This window comes from Drosophila persimilis, unplaced genomic scaffold (assembly GCF_003286085.1).
Source record: "Drosophila persimilis strain 14011-0111.01,24,50 unplaced genomic scaffold, DperRS2 tig00000000-arrow-pilon, whole genome shotgun sequence".
Classification (NCBI taxonomy): domain Eukaryota; kingdom Metazoa; phylum Arthropoda; class Insecta; order Diptera; family Drosophilidae; genus Drosophila; species Drosophila persimilis.
The window spans coordinates 1,670,979-1,690,504 of NW_020825288.1; the positions used below are offsets into that span (position 1 = coordinate 1,670,979).

Here is a 19,526-nt window from a genome sequence, read left to right on the forward strand (position 1 = left end):
GTCGGATGTAACTTCAAAATGTCAACCAATTATCTACCAATAATGATATTTACATACCTTGATTTGTGCCATCCCTGATTTATTCTGGTTTCCCTTGGGGGGCAGAGTGACAATGGCTTTGATAGTCGGATGCTGATGGCTGGCACTGCTTACCTGGCCTGCCCCAGTGGCTCCCGGTGCGAACTCTGCACCACTCCTCCATCAGTGTCAGCAGCAGAGTGGGTGGCCTGTCAGAGGCAGGTTCGGGTGAGCCTGCGGCTACGCGCTGACGTTTATCGGGCACCACAGCCGAAGGAAGTTGAACCTTTGTGCGTTTGCTGGGGACAGAAACGCGATTAAACCAGTGCGGTTACGACAATGAAAACTTGCACAATGCACAATGTTTCATTATGTTTTTGTGGTGAATAATTCATTTATGCCCTGACTATCGCCTGGATGCACTGACTGGCTTCAGTGGCTCGGGTCGGCACTTGTCCCAAGCAATTCCCGATGCCGTGCTCTAACAGGTGCCGGTCCCGACACTGGCCCCGGCTCTGGCCCCTTGACAGGCCTGCCATTCAATTTCAATTACTGTCCTACACCCATGAATGTCGCTTGCTGATTGTAATGCAAGTGGCTCTAATTTATTTGCTGGAGCTGTGTTCATCTGCTCGACTGGAGCTGCCCCGAAACTCTATTGTCGTAGGTAAATTATGCGTGCCGCCCCATTGACTGAGCGAAGGCAGAAGCGACGACCTCACAGCCATTCGATAAAAATCAGCAGAAAGTAAATAAATCCACCGATAAATAACGCCAGAAGCGGAAGTTGAGCGATTGGGGAGATGAAGTGAACGCAGAGCAAACAATAGCAGAAAGAAGGAAAATTCGAGCGAATGATTAACAGGCGCTTCTGGAAAATGGAAGGAGGTCCAAATTCACTTTAAGTTGAAAAAGGAATTAGACCAACATTATATGCAATTTTATTTATAATCTCTTATTCATTTATTTTTAATAAATGTACATACTTGTCATGGCGAGCACGCGCCGACCGCTGCCATCCAGGCGGGCTGCCATCCAGACCTCGATGAGACGAACCTCCGCATCGGACCAGTAGATGTTGCTGCCCAGCCAGTCGACAGCGATGCCGTCCGGCCAAATCAGACCCGAGTCCACGATCCGCTGCACATAGGAGCCATTGAGAAAGGCCCGGAAGATGCACTTGGTCTTCTGGTCAGTCCAGTAGATGCGCCTCTCCGCCACCGACACGTCCAGGGCGTGCACATCGCGCACATCCTTGAAGGGTATCGCTCGTCGTCGTGATTCCGTTCCCGTCGCTGTACTCGGTCGAGAGAACACCAGGAAAGCGGCAGGCACAGGTACAGGCAGAGGTGGAGCAAGCCCCATTCCCCCACGGCTCACGCACGTTCTCCACGGTCTCCATCGCACCAGATGCCAGAATCCTGAAGACGCCGGTGTCCAGATGCCGTTTTTATTTAATTTGTATCCCTGATTTGAAAAATCTTCCCAGCTAACTGGTAAACAATATACTGCTGCCATCTGTTGGCGATTGGCATCGTCCTCTTTTTCTACATGTAAAATTCTGCAACTACATCGACAAGTAGAATAGCTTTTAGGCTCTGTTAACTTTAGAGAGCAGCTTTCGAGCAGCAACAACAAACAGCTACGTGGGCGGATGGAGTTGGTCCTGGCCCACACACGAAGCACGAGGCACTTAAACCTTTTTTCAGATACAGTCCAATAACAAGGTGTCCCTTAAATACGCATATCTTGTAGACAATTGGTTCTTTAATCGTATAAAATTATATGTTCAGGCATAGAAATCATGGCTAGCTATTAATATTTGACGGAATATCAAAAACGAGGAATATGAATAATTCGTCGGTATATTTTTTAAATATAACCGTATATTTCGGTACATTTCAGAGAAACATTTCTCGAAACATATTGTGTGTGTGTACTAACACATACAAAGATGTGCGGCTCATGATGACGTTCAGTACCCGAACGACAGAGCCGAAGTCTCTGGTTACTCGTGTGACGCTTCGTAGTATGGCACATCTTCTGTATGGGTAGTGGTAGAACGGTATATTTTATCACTCTCTCTGGAAACTCTCTCGCTCTTGATGCATGTCTCAGCATGTCTGCCATTCGGTTTTCAACTTTCGACCAACGCGGTATCTGTGCTGCGTCAAGAAAATAAGTTCAGAAGTTGATAACTAACGTATTTTCGCGGACGACACAACAGATCGCTTTCTGAAGTAGTTCAGATAAAGCCCACAAAAACATCCAGATTGATATTTTCGGCAAAAATAAATATCAAACTAAAAATATATTTATATTTACACACACAGAATGTACTTGAGAAATTTGACCAAGTTTTTGTAAATTCTTGCAAAGTCCAAACCGCCAGAATAATCGTGAAGGTACAAGTGTCGTGTTTTTTCGTCCCCGGCTGTTCCAGGCGAATTGTCAAATTTACTACGGAGACAACAGACAACAGAGAACGGAGTACGGATTCTTTGAGACTCGCGCGCGTATCTCTTATCAGGAGTCGACCAGGCACTCATCAAGTGAAAGTTGCCAGTTATCGGGGTGTACGGTGTGGGAAACTACGGAACGGAGAAAGTAGAATACTAAACGCAAAACAAATAAATAACGCACTGAGGAGAATAAACAAAAGTGAGAGAGCAAAAGAAATCGCACAATAAAAAGCAACGCGCCCTAAAAACAAATGTAAATTACAGGCCCGCAAAAAGAGAAAGAGATATATACGATACGAGAGATATATACAGTGACAGATATATTTGCGAATATGTGTATAATGACGGACTTTTTTGGTTATTTTGGTTCTTAAAGCCAAGCAAAGGCCGCCGCCTCAAAAATTAAAGCCTACATTCGTGCGCTCCGATTTATTTTCTTGTTCCTGCCTGCATATTTCACGCCATTATTGTCCATGGTCCATGGATGGGAGGCCCATAATTTATGTTTCGTATTCTGTTCAATTTTGTGTATGGTGTGTGTGCGCTGTGTGTTTTGTCGCTGTTTTGCCCAAGTTTACCAAATAGAAATATTTGCCCCAATATGTCAAAGTTTATTAGACATTTAGCTTTGCGTGCCCACGGCAATTTGCTGACAGTTGTTTTAGTTGCTCCGCTGGACGATAGTGAATGTCCATTATATTTGATAAATGCCCCGCCAGACCAGACACAGAGTTGAATGTACAATTGCCAGTCTCTGTTCTCCTCTCTGTCTCTCTCTATCTCTTTGCAAAACTCGACACGACATTGCCCAAGCCCATCCCCACCCCCAACGTGTGGCCACAATTTGTGTGTTCTTTGTCCCAGCTCTGCCTCATTTTGTGTCCTGGCCTAATGGCAGGCTCATCATTAACTCAGTTATTGTCAGTTTAGCGCTAAATTGACGGGCAGACAGCCCGACAGCCCGACAGCCAGACAGCCACAGCGACAGCGACATCCACCACTTTCCACCGTTGGCGCGTGAATATCGTTTTGTTTTTAAGCGTCATTTTGTCGCAATTATCAAACGGCGTGCCCGTCATCGCCAAATAGCTTCATTTGAGCCCCTAACAAATAGCCCCACCGCCGAGTCGAAGCGTACTCTAAGGCTCTCCACCGAATCGAAGCGACTTGGCCGTGCTCTAAGCCTGGCCAAACAAATGCCTGGCCACCGACTCTTGGCCTCTTATTTACACTCTTGTCGACGGGTGCCCCGAAAATAGCACAAGGACTCCTTCGATTCCCACTTTTGTTGACAGTGTGCCACTGCCACTACCGCTGCCGCTGCCTCTGCCGCACCGTTCTCAAAATTCCGAATGTTGCACGTAATTAAAATTCGCTCAATTGGAAGGATGCTTTGCCTCCCGACCTGCGCCTGAGCCTGGGCCCCTAAGGTCATTGAGAAATATTGCTGTCTGAACTCGTTGCCTGATTAATACCTAGTATTGCAGCAATCGCAATAAGCCAGGGCCCAAAGCAAACAGCCGCGATGAAGGTTGACAGGAAGATGGGAAAAGTATGTATGTACTTACATACATACAAACGAGAGTGATACAGAGACCCCCACCTTAACGACTCTTCTGCTAATGGGCTTTGTGGCAGCAGCTACACAAATGCCGGAGAAAATCGATTTTTCCTTTTAAAGCAGAAACCAGTCTGGAGATGACTTAAAGTGTAGCTTTGTCTGTCGCCCGGGTTAAGTCCCTTACGGCTGGCCGAATCCGAAACCCTCAAGTGGAAGCTGTGCTGCTGCTCCTCCCTGTTCTTACAATTATCATTGCTCTGCAGGTCCACAAGTTTCCCATCTCAATTCGAGCCCCCACTTGATGCCCCACCTGTCTCCCAGAGAGCTGCCACTTTTCGTTCTATTCAGCTCTGTTCGGGGCTGCTCAGGCCCTGTCTCGAGGCGTTTCCCCTGCCCCTGTGCCTAGGCAACTGCCTAACTTCAGAAAAACTCGCTGTTGGTGCTGGCAATGCCTTAATTGCCGTGCACTCGTCGTGGCGCATAAATTTCGAGATTCTCTCACACTTACCCTTACACCTGAGTGCTGTGTGTGCGAATGTGTTGTGCTTTGCATGTGTGTTTGTGTAATTAACCAGCCGCATGCACCCTTTGTTGCCACGCCAGGCTGCCGTTTTAGCTGCCCCTGTTTTTTTTCGTTTTGTTTTGTTTTGTTTTGTGATGATAGGCTTACCCACGGAATCAGAGCATTCTGCCACATTCATGAGGTTATTGAATATCCCAGTTCTCTCTACAGCTCTACACTCCGCATACTCAAGAATCCCTTTTCTGGGTCCCCGAGAAGAGCATCAAACTTTCGATTAGCCCCGATTCAACGTCTTATTGCAGCCTTATTTTTGCCTGGCTTTATTTTGACCCAGTTGATGGCTGTTCGGGTCTTGGCATGGTTTTGTTGTTGTTGTTGTTGCGGAGCCTTTGGCTTCCGCACGTGTTGCATGTGGCATGCAACAAACAGGCACATGGCAGCGAAACAAGAATGCAGCTGTAACGGCAACGGCCACGAGGCTATGGCCCCAGAAATTGTTGGCCAGGACCTGGAGCCACTCGAGGGCCGTTCGACTTTTGTTTTTCCGCTCATTTAAATATTTGATTAGTGGAGGTATTTTGAAAAAGCCTCAGAAAAGCCCTGCTTTTGGAGAGAAATAAGAATTTAAAATGGGAAGAGTTTGCACCCGTCCTTCCTTTAAGGAAAATATATAATGTAGGGAAAGAGCCGATTTAAAACTCATGAAATATTCATAGCCGCAGGGGCATAGCATCGTTTGATTCACCACAATTCTACATAACGAATAACGAATGAGTCCCCAGGCCATCCACCATTGCCCTTTTTCCCATTCATAATTGGACAGACCACAATATTTATTTTGTAATTTTCATTAGGGTTTTTCCGTTTATCATAGCCGTCATATCAGTTGTGTGTTAAGCCAGATACAATTTATTACGTTTTCATTTGTTGAACAATCCCCTCGCACTCTCTCGGGGACACCCCGCCCCCTTGGTGTGTTGCCTGTGGCTGTGGCGGGTGGCGGAAATCCGGGGGGGCAGATATAAGTGAAAGCGCAATAAATTGAATATTCTGGTGTCCAATTTCAGTTGTGATATGTATTTGAACATATTCATTGTGAAAGTGAATTAAATACGCGGACAAGCGTTTCAATTAAGCGAAAACCGGAAACGAAAAAATCACCCAAAAATGGTAAGTGAATGCAGAGTTTAATTAAAATAGAAATTAATTGAAAGTATTCAATTAAATTCTGATTGAAAGCCTTTCTAAAGGTGGGCCGGAAGGCAACGAATGAATTCCTTTCAATAGGATTTCTGGCCGTAAGGCATTCCGATTCGAAGCCATTTCAATCAGACTCCTTGTCTCAATTCTATTGATAAAAAGCAAATCAACTCGATTCCCCGCCAAAGGAAGTCTCCTCCGTACGTTGACATATGCAAAGAAATGTTGATCTAATGATTGCGATTTTCACAGCATTTCGCAGTCCTCCAAACCGCCATTCTATAACCCTGTTGTCAATCCCTGAAATGACACACGTGTGTAGCCTCTGGGTGGCATTTGAGACTGCTACAACATTTCAATGCGCCTTGCCCCAACAAAGGCAATAAACATCAAATATCGGTTAGATACATCTTCATCAGACAACCAAGCAGAAAAGCACAGGAAAGAAACGCAAAAGAATAAAACAACAAGAAACCGTGAAGCAACAGAAACAGAAAAGGGGAGCAGGAGCAGGCAGACACAAGGACGGGGGCCTGTTGTTCGGCCAGCTAGACGTATGCGTAATGTATGTAAATATATTTCAAGTATTTTGCTTGTTTAGTATTACTTCCGGCGGAAGCGATTGATTGTGCTGCGTATCTGGGATATCCAAAGGTATGTCTGCCTGTCTGCCCGTCTGCCTGGCTGGCTGCTCCTCCTTCCACTTCTTTGGTCTTTGGTCCTTGGTCCTTGGTCCACGTCCCGTCCCGTCCCGTTCCGTAACAAATCAAATTGATTGCTTTTTGGATACATTTAAAACGAAATGAAAGTGCGCAATCGCTATTGATTTCGCATATTTCAAATTTATCGTTTCGAGTCCCGTCTGGGAATGCAATTAAAATCAGAGAGCCGCTGGCTTCTGCTGAGATTTTTAAGAGCAAAGTCGGAGACAGTCAAGTCGGATAGATACGATATTTATGCCTATTTAAGCGCCTGCCATAAACATCACTGCCATAAACAAATCGTTCTCCATTCTGTTCTCTTTCGACTCTCCGCAGTATGGCTTCGTTAACTACGCCCTGGAGCTGCTGGTTCTGAAACACTTTGGCGAGGAGCTATGGGAGAAGATCAAGTAAGTATAAGACCAAGTGTCGGCCAAAACTCATTAGCAAATGAAAACGAATTTCCCCTCTATAAGTACTCATATTACCCATGGAATCCATACCCAAGGCAAAGCCGGACCCAAGGACAAACAGATTAACAGCATCGCGCACTTAATTAATAACTAAAATACATAAATTGCGTACATTTGTCTGCCGCCACGTACCGCAATTAACTAATTATCCATTTTTCACATTCGGACATGGTCACGCCCACACAGAGAGCTGAGAGCAGTGGGCAGAGGGCAAAGGGCAGAGGGCAGAGAGCAGAGGGATAGAGCAGAGAGAGAGATATACATAAATTAATTGAGTGTATTTGCTGTTGCCTGTTGGCTGCTGGCGGGGCAGGGAACACGCGTCACATTAATGCGTACACGGATTTCCCAGTGCAGCCAGCCCCAAAATCTAGGGCGAAAATCAACGCCCAAAAATGGCCGCGTGCCGGCTCTGGGGGTGTGCCAGTGTGTGTTTTAGTGTATGTTTTAGTGTGTGTGCTAAGACTGTATACAATTCGCATTCGTCTTAATTAAGTTATTGATATTGCCGCCTGAATGTGCGTGTGTTTGTCTGTGTCCTGGACTAAGCCTAGGCCCTGTAGCAATGGCAACGGCTCCGCTCCTATCCGCTCCGCTCTCCTCTGTGCTAATTGGCCATGATTTATGAATTTGGATTGCTTAACCGCAAGTCACTTGCCACTTGTATTGGCCACGTTTACAGATTGCTAATGAATTGAACCAGTCAAGAGTCGAGTGGAGTTGAGTCGAATCTTTGCTTTGGGTGCGCCAGACAACCCTTTAATTATGGAGGAGAACTTTTCTCATTAGAAGAGGAAAAGGTAACAATGGCAACGTTGAGGCGTACACTGCGAGAAAAAGAGCAGCTGGGTAAAGTAAATATTCCACTTAAGTGGGAGAAAATATCCCAAGGGAAACCACAGCTCTTTCTCCTTGCTCCTTCCCGTTCCTCTGCCTGCACTGGCTGCCACTTCATTTCATTTCGAATGCCTGCCAATGGGGTCGGCAATGACATGACTTTAATTACATTGCAGTTAGTTGGCAGCCACAATCGTAGTGGTAGTGCTAGTATTAGTGTTAGTGGCAGTGGCAGTAACAGTACCCGTCAGAGCCCTGGGCAATGCCGAGGGCAATCGTTGCAGCGAGAATCAAACTCATTATCCTCCACTTGAGGCCCCAAGACAAAGGCGTAGCACGACTGTGCTCTCACCCTTGGGCGACAGTCCTCGGTGCTCTGTCTGTCAGTCGTTGTCCTCGCACTTGAAGGCATTGTCAAAGCGTTCATTAAAAAAGAAAAGAATAGAAACGAAAGGAAAGGAGGCCCCAAGACGAAGACTGCCTTGACTCGGCATTGGCAATGGCATTTGCCTTGATTGACACCCAGCTGACCGCAGTGACTGATAGTTGTGCCGTCTGTCCGTCTGTCTGACTACCTCTTTGTCTTCTCTACAGCATTGATTGCTTTTAAAGAACCTTAAAGTCATCTGCTGCTCCTTCTTCCTGGCTGCTCTGCTTCTCATGTTGGCGCTCACTTAATCAGAATCAGGACTCTAAGTGCTTTATGCTGCTTGGTGTTGGTGTTGGTGTTGCTGCCTGGTGGCTCATAATTGCTGCACATCAATCTGCAAATGAGGCTCATTAATTTGCCTAAACAAGCTGCTAGATTGGAGCCGGGGATCTCCAGTTTAAAGCTTATTTTCTCTAGCCTAAGTCAGAGGACTTTGAAGTGCTCCCGAAAATGAAATCGGAACGATAACGGAAACAGATTCATATCAAATGAGTTTTCCTTTTCAGTTGTTCCGTCCACTAATACACTCTTCAGAGGAAGAGTGACCATTTGTGCCACATTATGGCTGTTTCTGTGGCTGCTGCTGCTGCTGCCGCTGCTGCTGGTTATGCGTGTTTGTGGCACTTTAGACAAAAATCGATTTGCCTATAAAATGTTTTACAGCACCACAAGAAAGCAGAGCTCTGCTCCTGCCAGAATAGGATTTAACCTCTCACTCTAAAGCACTTCCTCCGTCTCTGTCTCTATCCCTATGTGAGTATGAAAGTGTGTCAATATGTCAGTCAAGTTATACGTATACGTCTAGTGTGTCTTGTGTCATATGAGCCGAGTCGAGGCTGATGCGTTGGTCAGTCGCTAATGGGTTCCGATCCCTCATCCTTTTACTGGCGCCTCCCATGCTGGGGGGATTTTCTCGAATGATATCACACTAATTTGCTTAAGTGTGGAGTGTGCTTTTAGCCATTACTCTCCTCTCTCTCACAGGGAAAAGTTCTACCCAAATTGAGTTTTCCACCTGCCACTCCCCAGCCCCGTTCCAGCCTGAAGGCTTGGCCTGATTCAGAGATAGAGAGACAGAGATAGCGGCTTTGAAGCACGTCAACGCCTGCTTGTCATATTAAATGTAAATTTGCTTGAAATTTTCGAGAGGAACACGTTCCAATGCCGTTTACCAAATATTTTTGCGACTTATTAGCTACAAATAAGGGAAGGAGTTGTTGTTGCCTTACCTTGCCTTCCTTCCCTTCCCTCCGCGGCTCTGGAGCTCTGACGAATGCTAAAAATCCATCAATCTTCATTTCGCTTGGCTGGAATTTCCTGTCAAGATTACATTTGGAGTGTGGGAGTGGAAGTGGGAGTGGGTCTGGGACTGGGGATTGCTGGGAGAAGCAATCAGCCAGCATCCTGCAGAGCGCCCACGCCACGTGTGCGATTTCATTGCAGGCATTAAGCATTAGCGAATCCTTTTACATTAAAAGCGCATTTGGAGACACATGTAAAAATATCCGCGTCTATATATAGATTGGGTAATGCCACGCAGCAATGCGTCCAGTGGCAGCTCCAGGCCATTAGTTGCCCCGCGCCGCACACACACAAATTCCCGCTGACCTGACTTTGCTGTTCTGTTCTTTCCACTTTTTTTGGCCACGTTTTTTTTTAGATATTCATACGAACACACATTGACAGGACACGACACGCCCCCTCTTCTCCACGCCCGCAGCATTATGTCTTTTTTGCAGCTCTCTCACACACCACGAAAATCGATCGCATTTTTGTGGCAGACATTATGGAAATTCGAGTCGATTTTCGAGTGGTTCGGTGCGTATGTGGTGTGTGCGGTGTATGCGGTGGGGGAAATGGCATATTTGAAGCATGTAACGAGTTGAGAGGGTGGCACGGCCTGGTATAGGGCTGCGGGGAAGGGTTCGTGCTAATGCGTCAAAAAATTTGCCTGCTTCTGGGCCTGTGCCTGTGCCTGGCCAAAAGTTTTCACTCAAACAACCTCCAACAGATGGCAATGCCTGAGTTTCTGAATGCAAACTTTGCCGCAGGCTGCGTGTCGCTTACCAAACAAACACACAGGAGCCCAAAGGAAAACACGGCACGGGCTCAGGCACGGGCACGGTCCCGGAAGTTGACGCTCCCCCGCCCGACTTTTTGCATTTACAATATTTTCGCCATTTTGTCAACTGTTTTCGACAATGGCAGCGGCAGCAGCAGGAACAGCAGACAGTGGCAAATATTGTTACGCTTTATTGACTGCCATGATGCGCGGCATCTTCTCCGTGTCAGCTGCAGCCACGCCCCCCATTTGCCAGCATCCGATCCGACCCGCCCTGCCCTCCTGCCTGCTGCTGCCCCGCTCTGGCATTTGACACGTTTTCGCACTTATCGCCGAGATTACTTTTCGCTTTGATTGCATTTCTTTAGCCCCGGCTCGGCGACGACGACTCCTTTTGGCTGCTCTGCGTTCACTTATTGTCTCTTTGATTGCTTCATATTTGTTGGCCAAAACCTGGTATCTGTCGCTGTCGCTGTCCCTGTCCCTGTCCCCGTCGCCTGCCTCCCGCCACCGCAGTTTATTGTTGAAAGTTTTCCGTTGCCGTTTTATGTGCTCCACTTTTATCGCTTTATGAATTATGCGTCGCGTGCGTGCGCCCAAAAGTCGTCGGCGTTGCGCATACGCAATGTTGGACTCCAGATTCGTTCGGCCGGGCATTATCTCGCCCTTAATGGCTTGTCTTTGTGCGTTCAAGTCAAATGGAGTGCAATAATCGAAATAAAATGTTGAACAAGGAGGCTAATTATAGACGAGAGGCAGTGAAGGAGCAGCAGCAGCAGCCAAAGCGAGGCCAGGCGATTACGGCCAGCCATTAGCATTAGCCAGACAAAGGCACAGATGAACAGCCCCGACTGCCATCACAAGGTAGATGCAACCCACCTTTGCTTAAGGTGCTACCCCCAAGGTCTCCAAGATGTATCCAGCGCACGGCCGGCAGCAAATTATATAATCCCTGGCTTTTCCACCGAACAAAGGATCCCACACAGTATTCCATTAATGCGTAATAATAATCCCATGATACAGTGGGCATTAATTATGAAAACGGGCCGCTGTCTAACGCCCAGTTTGTGCCTTTATAATTAAATTCGCAAGTCGAAAATAAGTTATCCCGACGCAAAAGTCTAGTTTCCGGCCAACTAGACGCATACGCAATGTCTGTACATCCAGTTAGTGTGCCTGCTGGTGGATAATTTAATAACTGCCCAGCTGGCAGGGGCTACGGGGGCTGGGGGCGTGTCTGGACACGTATTTCGCGCATAAATGCATCACTGAAATTTGTATTTATTGCATTTTCCGAATAGCGACACGCTCGAGGTCCTCTGGGAGGGGGGCCTGAGCTGGAGCCGGAGCAGGAGCAGGACACGTCGCTTAAAAGCAATTTATTTTCCCCCATATGCGAGGGTCAGCTGGTGCTCTGCTCTCGGCTCCTGGCCTGTTGCCCAACCAGCCGTAGAGCGTGTGGCTCAAACGTTTTCCTCCTTAATTTCTCTACCCGTTCCATTTCTCTGTTTTTGTTTCTGTATGTGTGCTGGGGGGTTTTTTTTTAATATAACTAAAAACCACAGTGGATGCTCCCAGAGCGCATTCGTTACATTCCGAAATTGCATTTGGGGCCAGCGGTGGTAGAAATCTCCATATTGAAATCATGTCCTCTCGGCTTGAGAGAAGAGAACTTACTGACAGCTGATATCGGTCTATGTTTGCGCTCCGAGATTTCCCTCTTCCCCTGTCAATGGGCAATCTTTCCTGTTTCATTTGCATTTTACTGGCAAAAAAAGATGGAAACTGTGAACTGGAGCAGCCTGCGGCACATTTTTGCAATTGCAACAGCCTCCACATCGGCATCTGCCAGAGCCAGAGCCAGAACAAGAGCCTGAGCCTCATCCCCAGCCACAGCCGGAAGTGTTTTGCACCATTTTCTGTCGGCCTTGCTGACGCTTCAGCTTTGAGTGGCGCTTTAGCCGTCGGCCATCATTAGACCGGACTCGGCATGGCCCTTGGCCCATGGAACATGGCAGAGGAGCACAAATTTGCCGCATCGAATCGGTGCGGAATAGGCATTCCATTCCAAATTGTGTTACGATGAGAGTACAAGTAAATGTAAATCGAATTTCCTGCAGTCTCCTCCACATACTACTCGTATTGGATGCGAATTTCATCCTAGTGTTTAACGGCATTAAAGCAAAACTCTACTTGGCAACAGTTCATGTAGTGCATCCCCAGATTGGGCCTGAATCCCTCCTCTAGCCAACCTCAGAAACTAATTATATCAAGGGCTCCCTCCCACACACACACACACACAGCATGATGTGGGAGCAGCAGCAGCCAACCGCAAATTCCCAGGGGCCGGATTGGGGCTTTGGCTTCGGTTCTGGCTTGTTTTTTGGCATTTATCAGCAGGAGCATCGACAGCCGCCGCGCCGCATCGACAGTTGCTAATGATGTCCTAATTTCGAGATGTCACAGTGCATGCGTAGATAGAAAAATGAAGGGAGAGTGGAGCAGTCGCCGGACAGAAGTAATAAATGACCGGAGAAGGACGAGGAGACGAGTGTCGTGGGCGGCACTGGCTGCATAGAGGGACAGTTATTAATGGGCACCGGCAGAAAAGTGGCGATTCATTAATTTCGGCCCTGGAATCGCACTGGCCTTTGTCCACTTCCTCACTGTCCCACTGTCCGTTAGGTGCGACACACTTGAGGCCCACTTGGTGGTGCATTAAAGGTTAATCATACGCCCCATGGCCATGGCCGGCTCCGCAGCTTAGCGACAGTAAAAATGCTAATCCTTAGCAAAAAATCGACTTGACTAAAGCCGATGGCAATGACAATGACAACGACAATGATGATGGCCATGACGATGACGATGGTGATGACGATGATGACGATGATGGTGATGTTGATGGGGTGGAGAGGGAGCCCGAACCAGATTGAAATTCAGCTTCAGTTTCAGGGACGTGTAGCACGTCTGCATGTGAATGGCTTGGCAGCGGTTTAACGCTAATCGCATACAAATACACACGAGACGGCAGACAGGATCTCTCCTGTCTGTGCGGGGAAAAACTAGAGCAAGGAAGAAGCTCTGCCTGATTTGAATAACACGCCTCAGGGATTACCCCACAAACACTCCCACTCTCACGGACAGCTTAGGAGAGCAGCTGGAAGAGCATATGCGACTGCAGTCTCCAGGTTTGCTTTTGGTTCGGATTTCTTTTGGGGTTCTCCCCCTACGGATTGTCTGTAATTTCAATGTTAATTTCCTGCCTTCGATCTGCCGAAGCCCTGCTCTAAATAGTTTCAACCTGACCCTGGCCCTGGCGTTGTCCTGGCTCTAGCTCTGGCTCTGTGTTTCCTGCGGTTGCGGTTGCGTCCTCTATTTGTGGACAATAAAACATGTGACTCACTTGAGTTATGTGCCACATTAACTTGGCCGAGTCTTAAGTGGCTTTTAACCTTATTTCGCTTCCGTTTCTCGGCTCCTCTGCTCTGCTCTTGTGTGCTCTGGCTCTTGTCGGAGGTCTTTGCTGCAGCATCTACTTGGGGAAGCATTTCAGAGCAGTAAGTAGACTAGGAAATGCTCTTGAAATTGAGGTGAAAGCTTACGAATATTGTGTGGGATAGCAGCACTTCCAGAACCGAACCATTGAACTATCTGAAAGTTAGTTCTGGCACTTCTGAAAAGGAGCATGCCGTGACTTCTTCTCTCTTAGCCGTGCCAGCCAGCCAGCCAGGCAGCCAGCTTTCGCTCTTTGGCTAAGTGCCTGCCATGAAAATGCGCTAATGTCGGTTAGTTTTCGTGTTCGTGCATCTGTGTAAGACTCGGGTTGCATGCAACCCACATCCGCATTCCCGTCGCAACTTTGCAGTGCACGTCAGGGCCGGCTGCCAGGCTGATTTGTTAAGTTACAGCAGGCAAACGAGAACCACAATTAAATACTCGGAGGCTCACGAAACACACAATCCTCAAGCCTCTGTCGGTTCGCTGCTCATTAGGAATTCTCACTGTAACCGCAGCAAAGTCAGAATCAAATCAGCTGATTGGTTATGGATTTTCCCCTCGTTTGCGGTTCTCATAGTACTCGGGGCTAATCCAACTTAAAGTTCTAGCCTGACAAAAGTCAACAAGTAGTCCATAATAAAGCGGTTTAATGCCCTCGTCCTGTCATAAAAAGCGAGCATCGAGAGCTGGGAGCGGTGCTCTGGGAACTGCTGAAGAGTTATATAGTTAGAGAGCCACTGCCACTGGCAGCCTTCTGTGCGACGATGATATTCCCTCCGTTTTTATCCCCAGTGTCGATGTGGGTTGAATGGCTCAGCGATTGGCATATTAAATAATAATATTTACACGCGAGCCGCAGCCAAAAAAATTGAAAAAAGCAAAGCCGTGGCCGTGGCCGTGGTCGGACCGGATCTATACGCATAGAATCCATATAATACATTATGTATTCGATTCAATGTCGATGGTAGCTGGAAAAGGCATTGCGCGTGAAACTTAAACCAACAGCAAAGAAAAACACAAAAACACTTGGCTATATATATGGCCGGGGCGTTGGCCTAAGCTACTTAGGCGCGAAATGTTTTCATATTTCTTGGCCGACGACTCCTCCTAGCCATTTGGCAGATTAAGCCACTTAGTTTCGGCCTCCTGCGTTGTCGCTGTCGTTGTCACAGCGTAAACAATATTTAAATGAGTTTAAAGTGCGAGAAGCCAAAGTCTGGTCTGAGAGGAAGAGAGCGATGGGGAGATGAAGCGACGAGGAGATAAACTTGGGCGGCGGGGCGGAAATTGAATTTGTAATGAAAACGATGAGGATGCTACTAAGTGTCGCCTTGCATTTTATCAGGGCCACAGGGCGTATACGCAATGTCATGGAAGAGCGTGGAGGGAGAGGGGGAGGAGGGTTCGAGCCAATAAATTGGCTGCTGCGTGTGTGTGCGTAATTAATTTTTACAGCACGAATTAATTGATGCTTATGCTGCCGCAAATGTGCGAAATTTAATGGTAAACTTTTTTTTATTGTGTGTCTTTCGGAGGAGAATTAACGACAAATTGCATTAGAAGCGCCAGCAAAAAAAAAACCTAAGCCTGAACCTGAACGTGATCCAAATCCAGTGACCGAAATTGGGTTTCCTTTCTCTCACTCTCACTCCCTCTTTCTCTGGCTCTTTCTTGCTTCGGCACACACGTACATTAACTTTTTCAATTAAGTTGTCGATCAAAAGGCAAGCGAACAAAAACCCACAACAGAGAGACAGACAGCTAACACACGCCCAGATACCCACACACACAGCCACAGAGACACTCTCTAACACACGCACATTTAAATCAATAAAAATCAATCATACGCAGTGTGGTGTGCTGGGGGCTGGGGTGTGGTACAGGTGTGCGTAGACGGAGACTAAAACGTGCAGCATAATTTAATTTACGGCGCAAAATGTTGCCTTGCTGGCACAATAAAAATGATAGACATTTACTGGGCAACCGTGCGGGGACGAGGGTCGTCCGGTGGGCAGGGCAGGTGTTGACTTTATGAAATTAAATCGCAATATCAGCAGAGAGATAGAGAGAGAGAGAGAGGCCTGCCTGCAGATAATTTTGAGTGCTTCGCACTTTAGTCCAGCAATTAACTAAAGCTGAAACCAGAGTTCCAATATCTGGTTCCACTCCACTGCACTTTAAGGTCTTTATGGAAGAATTAAGGCCAAAATGCTTGCATGCTTATGACATAAATCTTATTTTAATTTTGAATTTCCTCATGGCCTGCTCTCCCTCCAGCCCAACCGCAACTGCCATATTTCATGGAATAATAAATTTGCAAGACGAAAATCAATTTCCATTTTGGTGTGTAATATGCAGAAGTTTCCTGGGGATTTCTTGGCGCCCAGCGAAGGCTTCTGCTTTGCCATGTTCCTGTTACCCATTCGATGTCCGCTGGCAGTTCAGGAAATTAAAAATCAGCTTCTACAAATAAAATACTTATCGTCTTTCGTGTGAGAGGATGTGTGCTTTCTGGAAGATGCGAAATTAAATATGTGCAGCAGCAATACTCGAACCGGTCTGCAGCTGCAACAGCACACACGCAACTCAATCGTGAAGTGGGTGCAAATATGACTCACATTTCAGCGACAGCTGCTGACACATTTTGCCATTTTGCAACGTCTTACGACCTGTTTTCGTTGTTGCCCCGTCGTTGCGCTTCTTCTTGGTTGCATTGCAGCTGAAAAATGAGCAATAATGAAATACCATGCCGTTGCCACCGCACCGCTGTTGCCACAGCTCACCTGTCCTGCCATGCCCACAACCATCACAGCCTTCACTGCCAGACCGCTCCAGAAGGCGACGCGTCGGCAAATCAGAAGTTCTTGCGTAGGGAAGGAAAATGGAAAAACTTTTGCACGTACAAAATCTACTTTTCTATTACTTTTTTTTGTGTTCTTCTGCTCTCTCAACTCACGCCGCGGCGTGTGATTTTCATGTTCAATTCTGCAACGTTGGCGTTCCTCTTTTTCTATTTTTCTATTTACTTCGCCTTGCCTTTCTGGTGCCTTGCCTTTTCGACCAGCTACTTTCACTGTGCCTGTGCTTCTGACTGTGCCTGTGCCGGCACGTTGTATTCAATTTGTTTTGGTAACAGCTTGGCACAAGTTCTATTAAATAATAAAGTCGATTTGCACGATGTTCACTAAACAGACTAGCTGACAGCCCTGTGGATGGGCGGCTGGGTAGCGGCTGGCTGCTTTCCTATTTTCTTGTATTGTTATTCAATGCAAATCCAGACGAAAGTTTCGTTTCTCTTTGGCATACAAAGATCTTACTTTAAAATTGAGTTAACTTTTGGGAGAATTTAAGAGAAAAGCCCTCGAAAAGTAATTAGATGGCTTAAAGGTCAGCTGTATATGAAATAGTCGAGAAATGTTTGCAAGCTGCCTCTGGCTTTACAGCAAGCTGTCGTATGTACTCGTATTATTTGAACTGATTGCTCGTTTGAACTCAAACTGCACTGACTTGCAAGCTGTTAAAGTAATCGATATGAAAGTGGATTGTGTGGGCACATAAAAAGATCAGACAGATTAAGCGAAACCAAGTAGAGCACACCGGAAGTGCTGAAACAGCCATATTATGAGAAAGCAGTGAGCCTGCAAGCTGTGCTTTCTGTTAAACTGCTTTCAGGCATAGTTCAAGCAGTTATTTGCACTAGTTGTTTGTAGAAGAGTGGATAGAGTTTTTAATGTAGGATTCTAACGGTGGGTAGATGGCGGGCTTGCAGTATATATTCTAATTGGCTGCTTGGTGATCGTGAGCGAGCCTCTCTGAAAGTGCTGTTAAAGAACTGTTAGACAGCGCTTGCAGTGCGCTGTAACCAGGAGTCACATGCTGTTAACGGAGAGCAGTAACAGGCTATTAACCTAGGCTGTTAACAGTGCTGTTGCAATGAAACGGTAAAGCAGTTCTTTCATTGATCTGCTTGCACATTTGAACTGCTTACATCGGAATTTCGGAATCTATTTGTACATACACCTAAACAAACGTATATAAAACAACCTCATGGAAATCTAGATTAAACGAATGTATATAAGCGAAAATTCAATTGCAGCAATCAGAAAGTTTATAATTTCCATCATTAAACCACAGATGGTATCATTGGGCGGCGGCTCATCAGCCATTTCCTTGTGTTCCATTTTTATAAAAATCCCACTCAAGCGAAATTTGGAAACCATTTCCATAAATTTCCCAAAAGAGAACACGGAAAATTTGTACATTTATCCAACATAATAACAAGAGCCGAAGCCGGCTCGAAACTTTTAAGACTCGAGCGCAAGAATTCTCATTTCAAAGGGCTTTATTCTGTCTTCATTGCTTAATTAAAAACATAAATATGAAAAAGGAATATAAACTGACCGCCATATGAAGCAGCCGCTTTATGTTCCCCCAAAAGCCCCAAAAACATACACAAAAACATACACATACTTTAAATGAGCAAATACAAAGAAGAAATGCCAGCAACTCACTCAAAAATTCGCCAGCACAGAAGCAATTTAATTAAAATTAATGTATTTACCACTCTTTCCACCCACCATGCCACTGCCGCTCCCACTCCCACTCCCACTTCCGAAACCGAAACCGAAACCCTTCTCTGTCATTCCATATTTGCGGTTGCGCCCCTCACTCGATTTCGATGCCCGCTTCTTTTTGGCTCGTCTGGCATTCAGAAAAAAGGCCATGGTCAGCATGGAGGGACAGTTTCTGGTGCGACAAATTTACGACGATGAAATAACATACAATCTAATTGGAGCAGCTGTTGAGATACTCAGTAAGTAGTTAGTCGACACGAGACGATGCGGCTTTTGTTCATGATGGCTGTCGTAACGACATTATCAAACATATGCCGCAGTTATGGCCAAGTACCACTCACGTGGGTACTTGTGGACCAGCCCTAAGGACCAGCTCATTAATGTTTTTGCCTCTGCCTCTGCCACTTCCTTCTGCACAGATATACCCGCTGATGATATTCTGGAACTGTTTGGCAAGACCTTCTTTGAGTTCTGCCAGGACTCGGGCTACGACAAGATCCTGCAAGTGCTTGGAGCCACGCCGCGTGATTTCCTGCAGGTACTATAGCAATACATACACGTTCTCGTATACGTATCTATAATCGTAGCTTTATAGCCGGCAGTTTATTTAATTGAATCCCATTTCACACTCATTTCCCATGCATCTGCATCACAATTGCATTTTCCAATCGCCACTCAAGTCATTTTTCATGCTGCTCTCAGTCCCCTTCGCAGTCTCCCAGTCTCGCAGTCTCGCAGTCTCTCAGTCTCAGAGTCTCAGCATCGACATCAGCATCAGCATCATTGATAAGCATTAACCATTTTGCTTGAGCGCACATATCACCCTGCCACACCACATCCAGCATGCAGCACCCTTGACGCCTTTTGTTGCACTCACATTCGATTTATTTTCAATTTTCCACATTTTTCACCGCAAATGCTCTTCGAATCCTTTGTCATAATGAAAAATGAAATTGAATTTTTTCGCCTGCCTCGTCCTCGCCACCACCATTGCCACAACAACAATAACCGCAAATTGTTGCAGAACCTGGATGCCTTGCACGACCATCTGGGCACCCTGTACCCCGGCATGCGGGCTCCCTCCTTTCGGTGCACGGAGAAGGACGGCGAGCTGCTGCTGCACTACTACTCGGAGAGGCCTGGCCTGGAGCACATCGTCATCGGCATAGTTAAGGTAAACGATTCCC

At 46.6% G+C, this 19,526-nt stretch overlaps 1 protein-coding gene across 2 annotated transcripts in view; it reads left to right on the forward strand.

Moving 5' to 3' along the window:
* Positions 1-2,208: 2,208 nt before the first annotated feature.
* The window catches only part of LOC6595101 (guanylate cyclase soluble subunit beta-1), a 45,148-nt gene continuing 27,830 nt past the window's right edge, over positions 2,209-19,526 (forward strand). Inside the window, exons 1-6 of one of the 2 annotated variants that reach the window (XR_003408394.1) lie at positions 2,209-2,679; positions 5,632-5,734; positions 6,802-6,875; positions 18,478-18,578; positions 18,759-18,877; positions 19,364-19,513. Coding sequence is in view for 1 of the 2 variants with exons in the window: in XM_026984652.1 (XP_026840453.1) it covers positions 5,732-5,734; positions 6,802-6,875; positions 18,478-18,578; positions 18,759-18,877; positions 19,364-19,513 (447 nt within the window). In the remaining variant the exon portion in view is untranslated. Of the gene's footprint in view, positions 2,734-5,631; positions 5,735-6,801; positions 6,876-18,477; positions 18,579-18,758; positions 18,878-19,363; positions 19,514-19,526 lie in introns of both variants that reach the window. The other variant, XM_026984652.1, reaches the window with a different exon arrangement.